A 10,000-nucleotide genomic window follows, 5' to 3' on the forward strand; every position below is an offset into this window, starting at 1 on the left:
TCAGCAGGTTTGTAGATGTGAAAGATGAAGCTGGGTCACTGCAGCACAATCAGAGCCGGCGTGTTCGGACCTGAGGGGGAACAAACACCCCCAGGACACCCCCACCCTGACAGAGCAGCAGGGTCCCAGCGCTTTGTGGACGTGTTAACTCCCGAATAGTCTGAAGCTTCATTCTTAACATGGAGACCCTGTGGGGGCCGCTGGGGGGGTTTGGGCTGACGGGGCTCCTCGGCGTCGTAATCAAGCGTAGAGAGGCCAGAGAGGGATGCGCACTAGACGCTGTTAGAAGACTGACCCCCCCCACACCTAAAGGCAACGTGTCACAGTTTTTAGTCACAGACTGTGATTTTGTAAAGGGGGGGGGTCCCATGCTTACATACCCATTATTCACCTGTTTAAACAGTCAGTGAGAACCTGAAGAGCTCCTGAACGCCACACGGCGGTCAGAAACCACCAAAACTTTCCTTCACATTCAAACTCCTTGTGGTGTCGGCTGCTGATGGAGAGACACACACCTGCCCGGCAATGCCCCCCCCCCGCCATGATGGGCCGGAGGATCCCCAGTAAAACAGGGCAGATGAAACTTGCTGATGGTACAGAAGGACGCAGCAGCTCCTGAAGGTTAAGATGAAGCTGGTCAGCTTAAACGTTAGCACTTAGCACGCAAGTAACGTTAGCAGTTAGCATGCAAGTAACGTTAGCCCTGTTAATGGGACAGTGGCTACCTAGCTTCAGAGCAGCTGTAGCCTCAGTGAGAAGAAAGGTCCCACTGCATGTGGGGGGGGGGGGGGGGTGATCCCGGATATTGAACTGTGAGCTATATTATTGGCCAGCTGATGCAGTGACGCCCTTCCCTCAGACAACATCACACCAACCCCCAAATTCACACACCCCCACTACCCCCGATGCTTTCACCCTCCCTCCCTGAAACCCCCCGGTGAGCTCTGGCTGGTTAAGAGAGGTGTGTTGTGTTTTGTACCATTTTGGGAGGGGGGGCGCTCACCGATGAGGAACCTGCTGTAACGTGTTGTGACTGTGTGATTGACAGGTCTGAGGGACTGGTACCTGAGGAACACGATAGGCTCCACCCACCAAAACAAGGCCAACGGGAACGTCAGCGCGGGGGTCAGCTCCAAGGGGAACGGGGGGGTCAACTGTCAGGTCGGAGGGGGCGGAGCTCTGCAAGGCAGACGGAGGACTCACGGTGTCATTCAGCAGTCGACCTATCAGATGGAGACGAGTCATCACGCTCCGCCGCATCACAAACAGACGCTGCCGCACTCAGCCACGTTCCACGGACACCCGCTGCATGGCAGGTAGGACTTACCTGCACAGGTAACGTTGGTGCTGCCAGAACACCTGGGCGTGGCCCTGACCAGCTGACTCTCTCTGTCTCTCTCAGGTCTGTGGATAGCTCGCTCTACCATGACCCCCCCCCCCCTCAGAAACAGGACGCCCCCATCAGAGACCTGACGCTGGACCAGCCGTCTCCTGGAACTCTGGTCTGACTCACTGACCAATCAGGACGTAGACGGACAGACGCGCAGACCGATCCCAGGCTGACTTCCTGTTGACCTTGACTTGAGGGCTCAGACGCCATCGTCTCAGAGGGACTCACCCGAAGCCCCGCCCACCACGACTTCAGGGTCATGATGTCACTGTCCTGTTGGTCAAGGTCACATCTGGACCCTCCTGTACCCCCCCCCACCCGGCTCTGGTTCGATCAGGAATGGAAATGAGTTTGTGTCTAAACTGACTGCTCCAAGTCTGAACTTGTTTTGCCCCCAAAGGGTTTGTGGGTAAAATCCAGAGACTGAGCTGCAGGTTTTTTTACCGTTTTTAAAGTTTTCTGCGACATCTTGAATCTGTAACTGAACTCTGCTCAGACAATCACAACTGAACCACATTTTATAGGAACTTTTGATAAAAGCGACGATGATGAAACTGTTGCACTCTGAGGACACAATCACCAGCTGATTACATCACCAGCTGACATCACAGACTGTCTCTAAAGACGGACGCCGTGACGGCTCCTCAAAGTGAAGCCAAGCACCCTGGTGGCTGCTGCTGCATAAGCCCCGCCCCCTCTGTGCTATTGGACGGGATGTGAGCCAAACCAAAAAGGACACGTCAAAAAGATGTTTGTTATTTTAGGTTCCTGTCGCGCTGACGTCTGTTCCGGCGTTTGTGTTTCTGACGCGTTTGTTTTTAATCACTGATGTGATGCTGCAGAAGAGGAGTGATGTCATGAATGGGGTCATGTGGGGGGGGGGGGGGGGGGTGTCTCCTGCTCCGATCACTACTGCACAAGATGGCGGCGGCTGTATCAGCCTCATGTTTCAGCTTCACTATTAAATAGTGGGAGGATGAGGACACGGCGGTCTTTATTTACAGTCAGTGTGTGACATCACCAGCTGATGACATCACCAGCGCAGTCCGACAGACCGACATTGTTGTGATGAACTTTTGATAAAGTCTGACCTGATCAGGTGACCTGTTCGATCGCTCAGGTGAGTCCAGACACCAGCAGGTGAGACTCTTCAGGTATTCTGACACTTTGGACTCGACGTCTCAAACAGCAGCTGCAGGAAACACAAAGAGGTGAAGACGAGGACGGACAGACACACACCTCCACCTGTCCTGCTGTCCTCCATCTTTACAAAACCACAAGCTTCCCCCTGCCTGCACCCACAGACACCAGTACCTCCACCAGTAGCACCAGTACCACCACTAGTACCAGCAGTGCCAGCACCAGTGCCAGCACCAGGACCAGCACCACCAGTACCAGCACCAGCACCACCAGTACCACCACTAGCACCACTAGTACCACCACCAGCACCACCAGCACCACTAGCACCACTAGCACCACCACCAGCACCACTAGCACCACTAGTACCACCACCAGCACCACCAGCACCACTAGCACCACTAGCACCACCACCAGCACCACTAGCACCACTAGTACCACCACCAGCACCACCAGCACCACTAGCACCACTAGCACCACCACCAGCACCACTAGCACCACCAGTACCACCACCAGTACCACCACCAGTACCACCACCAGCACCACCAGTACCACCACCAGTACCACCACCAGCACCAGCACCACCAGTACCACCACCAGTACCACCACCAGTACCACCACCACCAGTACCACCACCAGCACCACCAGTACCAGCACCAGTAACCCCACCAGCACCACCTATGGGATGATTTCATCCTGGGGCGGATGGACGATGGATCATTCTTACATTAAACACGTCCTGCTCCAGGTACTGGTACTGGTCCAGGTATTGGTTCTGATTCTGGTTCAGGTCCTGGTTCTGGTCCAGTTCCTGGCCCTAGCCCTGGCCCTGGTCCTATCCCTGGTTCTGGTCCAGTGTGAGAGCAATAAGAGGACGTTTTCAGGATAAAAATCATTTGCAGCGACAATCAGACGATGATGTCACGGTGTTGATTGATTGATTGTTTTATTGGTTTATTGATTGAGTGAAAGGAGCTTTGTAAAAAACATCTCAATGTGAATGAAATGAAATCTGAGTTCTGTGGATTCTGATCTGTTAATCAATACGTTCCTGATCATTCAGACTGATCAGCTTGTGAGTCTTCTCGTCCGTCCAGGTCACAGAAACCAGTCTGACCTCCACTTCCCTCCGACATGAGGCTGGTCACGTGACTCACCGCGGTCACAGGTGTCACATGTCAAACACACCCAAGCTGTCATGTAAACCTAACATAAGCCCCGCCCCCTCCAGGGATCGAAGTACCTGATTGGACGCTGGCCGACAGATCAATACAGGGACTGAATGATGTAATTGTGCACCAGCTCTCATGTGACCTCAGCTTCCCAGCATGCACTTCTTCTAACTCTGATCTCACGCCAAAGTTGAACAGAGCCATTGAAATGTACCGAGGACTCTGAGCACTGCAGTACCAGTGAGTACTGCTGTCCTGCTGTGCAGTACACACTGCAGTACCACTGAGTACTGCTGTCCTGCTGTACAGTACACACTGCAGTACCACTGAGAACTACTGTCCTGCTGTGCAGTACACACTGCAGTACCAGTGAGTACTGCTGTCCTGCTGTGCAGTACACACTGCAGTACCACTGAGTACTACTGTCCTGCTGTGCAGTACACACTGCAGTACCAGTGAGTACTGCTGTCCTGCTGTACAGTACACACTGCAGTAGCACTGAGAACTACTGTCCTGCTGTGCAGTACACACTGCAGTACCACTGAGTACTACTGTCCTGCTGTGCAGTACACACTGCAGTACCAGTGAGTACTACTGTCCTGCTGTGCAGTACACACTGCAGTACCAGTGAGTACTGCTGTCCTGCTGTGCAGTACACACTGCAGTACCACTGAGTACTACTGTCCTGCTGTGCAGTACACACTGCAGTACCAGTGAGTACTGCTGTCCTGCTGTGCAGTACAAATACTCAAGTATACACACACACGTGTATTTATATGTGTGTGTGTATACATGTACAGTGGGGCAAAAAAGTATTTAGTCAGCCACCAATTGTGCAAGTTCTCCCACTTAAAAAGATGAGAGAGGCCTGTAATTTTCATCATAGGTACACTTCAACTATGAGAGACAGAATGGAGGGAAAGAATCCAGGAAATCACATTGTAGGATTTTTAATGAATTAATTGGTAAATTCCTTTGCAAAATAAGTATCACAGACCTGTAACTTCTTCTTTAAGAGGCACCTCTGTCCTCCACTGGTTACCTGTATTAATGGCACCTGTTTGAACTTGTTATCAGTATAAAAGACACCTGTCCACAACCTCAAACAGTCACACTCCAAACTCCACTATGGCCAAGACCAAAGAGCTGTCAAAGGACACCAGAAACAAAATTGTAGACCTGCACCAGGCTGGGAAGTCTGAATCTGCAATAGGTAAGCAGCTTGGTGTGAAGAAATCAACTGTAGGAGCAATTATTAGAAAATGGAAGACATACAAGACCACTGATAATCTCCCTCCATCTGGGGCTCCACGCAAGATCTCACCCCGTGGGGTCAAAATGATCACAAGAACGGTGAGCAAAAATCCCAGAACCACACGGGGGGACCTAGTGAATGACCTGCAGAGAGCTGGGACCAAAGTAACAAAGGCTACCATCAGTAACACACTACGCCGCCAGGGACTCAAATCCTGCAGTGCCAGACGTGTCCCCCTGCTTAAGCCAGTACATGTCCAGGCCCGTCTGAAGTTTGCTAGAGAGCATTTGGATGATCCAGAAGAGGATTGGGAGAATGTCATATGGTCAGATGAAACCAAAATAGAACTTTTTGGTGAAAACAGCAAAGTTTCCCCACTGAGGGATCAATAAATAAATATCTTATCTTATATCTTATCTTAAACTCAACTTGTCGTGTTTGGAGGAGAAAGAATGCTGAGTTGCATCCAAAGAACACCATACCTACTGTGAAGCATGGGGGTGGAAACATCATGCTTTGGGGCTGTTTTTCTGCAAAGGGACCAGGACGACTGATCCGTGTAAAGGAAAGAATGAATGGGGCCATGTGTCGTGAGATTTTGAGTGAAAACCTCCTTCCATCAGCAAGGGCATTGAAGATGAAACGTGGCTGGGTCTTTCAGCATGACAATGATCCCAAACACACCGCCCGGGCAACGAAGGAGTGGCTTCGTAAGAAGCATTTCAAGGTCCTGGAGTGGCCTAGCCAGTCTCCAGATCTCAACCCCATAGAAAATCTTTGGAGGGAGTTGAAAGTCCGTGTTGCCCGGCGACAGCCCCAAAACATCACTGCTCTAGAGGAGATCTGCATGGAGGAATGGGCCAAAATACCAGCAACAGTGTGTGAAAACCTTGTGAAGACTTACAGAAAACGTTTGACCTCTGTCATTGCCAACAAAAGGTATATAACAAAGTATAGAGATGAACTTTTGTTATTGACCAAGTACTTATTTTCCACCACAATGTGATTTTCTGGAATTTTTTTTCCTCATTCTGTCTCTCATAGTTGAAGTGTACCTATGATGAAAATTACAGGCCTCTCATCTTTTTAAGTGGGAGAACTTGCACAATTGGTGGCTGACTAAATACTTTTTCGCCCCACTGTATGTACGTGTCTGTGTGCTACAAGTATCAGATCAGCACATCCAGGAACTTCAGCATGTGACGGGTCTGCTTCAGTTTAAACTGGCCTATTCAAGTTTAAACCGGCCTGTTCTTAATTTAAACTGGTCTATTCTTAGTTTAAACTGGCCTGTTTCAGTTTAAACTGGTCTATTCTTAATTTAAACTGGCCTGTTCTAGTTTAAACTGGTCTGTTTCAGTTTAAACTGGTCTATTCTTAATTTAAACTGGCCTGTTCTTAGTTTAAACTGGCCTGTTCTTAATTTAAACTGGCCTGTTCTTAGTTTAAACTGGCCTGTTCTTAATTTAAACTGGCCTGTTCTTAGTTTAAACTGGCCTGTTCTTAGTTTAAACTGGTCTGTTTCAGTTTAAACTGGTCTATTCTTAGTTTAAACTGGTCTGTTCTAATTTAAACTGGTCTGTTTCAGAGTGACGCTGACAGGAAGCGATGGGAGCTACTCTGGATGATGTGCTGCTGATCTGATCTATTATTTATATTATCAGTACTGTGTAGTACCAGTAGTAGTACTGTAGTACTAGTAGTACTCTGAAGTACAGTGTTTCTCTGTGTCCCCCTTCAGGTCCAGGACCAGCAGTTGTCCAGCTGTGTGACATCACAATGTGTCAGTATGACATCACAGTGTGTCTGCTGTGATGCGTTCAGGTGCACTCTGTACAGCAGATGTTTCTGTATGAACTTTGTGTAAAATAATTTTCTATCTTTTTGAACTCTTCTGTCGTTTGTACTTTTTTCACTCTGGGCTCCTCCTGCTGTTTGGAAATGAAAACGCTTAATGTAAATAAAGGATTGGCACACTGTAAAAATGCTGTTTTTAAATAAAGTTTTCTTTTTGCTGTGTCTGTGGTTCAATCAATATGGAAAGAAACATGTATCAGCTTTATTGATCTGTGAGAATAACAAGGAGCAACAGTAAAGACTTTAAAGAGACAGAAACACACTGTTTATTCATTTAGACAACAGCTGGTTACTAACAACTAAACAGCAAAAGGGGAGGAGGTAAGGTGTGTGTGGAGGGAAGGAAGGAAGGAAGGATGTGCTGTCAGTATTGGGACGCGGCCCGCCGTCTCAGGTAAACAGAGTGAACTTTGTGCCGCACGGCAAACACGGTAAACCGGGTAAGAGACGAGCTGGAAGCCGGTGTCTGTGGAGCCGGAGGGTAGCCCGGTACCGTATCTGACCCGGGACCCGGTCTGCACGCAGAGGGACCGATTAACCGTCAGACTTGGACCTCTTTTCTAGTCCACATCAGAGAAAGAACTGACTTCCTCTTCTGTTAGCTGTTAGCTTCAGTTAGCATCTGACTGTTAGCTGCCGGGACCGTTGACCCGGGTCAGATATTTAGTTCGGGTTGGTGTTAGCTGGTCGGGACCGGAACCGAGAAACGGACCTGTAAATAAAAGACCCGGTTTTAACCCGGGACACCGAGAAGACCGTTAGCTGTTGGCCGGCGGCTAACGTTACACTAACGGGAGTTCACTAACCAGAGACAGTGAACTAACCAGAGACAGTTAACTAACCAGAGACAGTTCACTAACCAGAGACAGTTAACTAACCAGAGACAGTGAACTAACCAGAGACAGTTAACTAACCAGAGACAGTTCACTAACCAGAGACAGTTAACTAACCAGAGACAGTGAACTAACCAGAGACAGTTAACTAACCAGAGACAGTTAACTAACCAGAGACAGTGAACTAACCAGAGACAGTTAACTAACCGTCTCATTGAAGGTCACATTCGGTTACTGTAAGTCTGTTTATACTCTGTAGAACTCATACTACCCTCTACTAGTACTTTTACTGTGTACTCAGTGTATTATCTGTGGGGGTCGAAGTACTCTATACTCGATACTTTACTGTAGCAAAAGTACTATTACCGCACAGTGGAAGTACTCCACTACCACAACGTCCTGCATTTAAAACTCACCAAAGTAAAAGCCTTCTATAATTTAAGTACATGCAGTAAAAGTACTCGTGTAGCAGTAACAGTCCTCAGTAAAGGTGCTGTGAGGTAATGTGAATATGTGTACTGTGAGTATAATATACTGTGAGTACTGTGTACTGTGAGTATAACATACTGAGTATAATATACTGTGAGTACTGTGTACTGTGAGTATAACATACTGAGTATAATATACTGTGAGTACTGTGTACTGTGAGTATAACATACTGTGAGTATAATATACTGTGAGTACTGTGTACTGTGAGTATAATATACTGTGAGTACTGTGTACTGTGAGTATAATATACTGAATACTGTGTACTGTGAGTATAATATACTTTGAGTACTGCGTACTGTGAGTATAATATACTTTGAGTACCGTGTACTGTGAGTACTGTGAAACATTGATCAGGTTTAGTTAAAGAACCATCAGACCCTTCACGACCGAGACCAGAGACCTGGTTCACTACGGTGTCACATGGTGTCACTACGGTGTCACTACGGTGTCACTACGGTGTCACATGGTGTCACATGGTGTCACTACGGTGTCACTACGGTGTGACATGGCGTCACTACGGGTCACATGGCGTCACTACGGGTCACATGGCGTCACTACGGCGTCACATGGTGTCACTACGGCGTCACTACGGGTCACTACAGCGTCACATGGTGTCACTACGGCGTCACTACGGCGTCACATGGTGTCAGTATGGCGTCACTAAGGCGTCACATAGTTAAAGAACCATCAAACCCTTAAAGAACCATCAGACCGTTCACGACCGAGACCAGAGACCTGGTTCAGGTCTTCACAGACTACAGTTTCATTATGGCATAACTACGGTGTGACATGGTGTCACTACGGTGTCACTATGGTGTGACATGGTGTCACTACGGTGTCACATGGTGTCACTACGGTGTCACTATGGTGTCACTACGGTGTCACATGGTGTCACTACGGTGTCACTACAGGTCACATGGTGTCACTACGGTGTCACTACGGCGTCACATGGCGTCACTACGGGTCACGTGGTGGCACTACGGCGTCACATGGTGTCACTACGGCGTCACTACGGGTCACTACAGCGTCACATGGTGTCACTGCGGCGTCACTACGGGTCACTACGGCGCCACATGGCGTCACTACGGCGTCACATGGTGTCACTACGGCGTCACTACGGGTCACTACAGCGTCACATGGTGTCACTACGGCGTCACTACGGCGTCACATGGTGTCAGTATGGCGTCACTAAGGCGTCACATGGTGTCAGTACGGCGTCACTACGGGTCACTACGGCATCACATGGTGTCACTACGGCGTCACATGGTGTCAGTATGGCGTCACTACGGCATCACATGGTGTCACTACGGCGTCACATGGTGTCAGTACGGCGTCACTACGGCATCACATGGTGTCACTACGGTGCCACTACGGCGTCACATGGCGTCACTACGGGTCACATGGTGTCACTACGGGTCACATGGTGTCACTACGGTGTCACATGGCGTCACTACGGTGTCACATGGCGTCACTACGGGTCACATGGCGTCACTACGGCATCACATGGTGTCAGTATGGCGTCACTAAGGCGTCACATGGTGTCAGTACAGCATCACATGGTGTCACTACGGTGTCACTACGGTGTCACTACGGTGTCACTACGGCGTCACATGGCGTCACTACGGGTCACATGGTGTCACTACGGGTCACATGGTGTCACTACGGTGTCACATGGCATCACTACGGGTCACATGGTGTCACTACGGGTCACATGGTGTCACTACGGGTCACATGGTGTCACTACGTGTCACATGGCATCACTACGGTGTCACATGGCATCACTACGGGTCACATGGTGTCACTACGGCATCACTACGGCGTCACTACAGCGTCACTACGGCGTCACATGGCGTCACTACGATGTCAC

At 49.2% G+C, this 10,000-nt stretch overlaps 2 protein-coding genes across 3 annotated transcripts in view; both read left to right on the forward strand.

Annotated features, from left to right (window-relative positions):
- Nucleotides 1-2,244, forward strand: part of ccdc120a (coiled-coil domain containing 120a) — a 16,035-nt gene extending 13,791 nt beyond the window's left edge. Inside the window, exons 9-10 of the mRNA XM_070840087.1 lie at nt 1,049-1,316; nt 1,403-2,244. Of these exons, the coding sequence (XP_070696188.1) occupies nt 1,049-1,316; nt 1,403-1,508 (374 nt within the window). The 3' untranslated portion in view covers nt 1,509-2,244. The remainder of the gene's footprint in view (nt 1-1,048; nt 1,317-1,402) is intronic.
- A 4,945-nt stretch (nt 2,245-7,189) lies between these two features.
- Nucleotides 7,190-10,000, forward strand: part of abcd1 (ATP-binding cassette, sub-family D (ALD), member 1) — a 22,605-nt gene continuing 19,794 nt past the window's right edge. Inside the window, exon 1 of one of the 2 annotated variants that reach the window (XM_070839089.1) lies at nt 7,190-7,205. The gene's annotated coding sequence lies outside the window, so the exon portion shown is untranslated. Of the gene's footprint in view, nt 7,206-7,229; nt 7,252-10,000 lie in introns of those variants that run through there. The other variant, XM_070839090.1, reaches the window with a different exon arrangement.

This window comes from Pempheris klunzingeri, chromosome 11 (genome assembly GCF_042242105.1).
Source record: "Pempheris klunzingeri isolate RE-2024b chromosome 11, fPemKlu1.hap1, whole genome shotgun sequence".
NCBI classification, from domain to species: Eukaryota; Metazoa; Chordata; class Actinopteri; order Acropomatiformes; family Pempheridae; genus Pempheris; species Pempheris klunzingeri.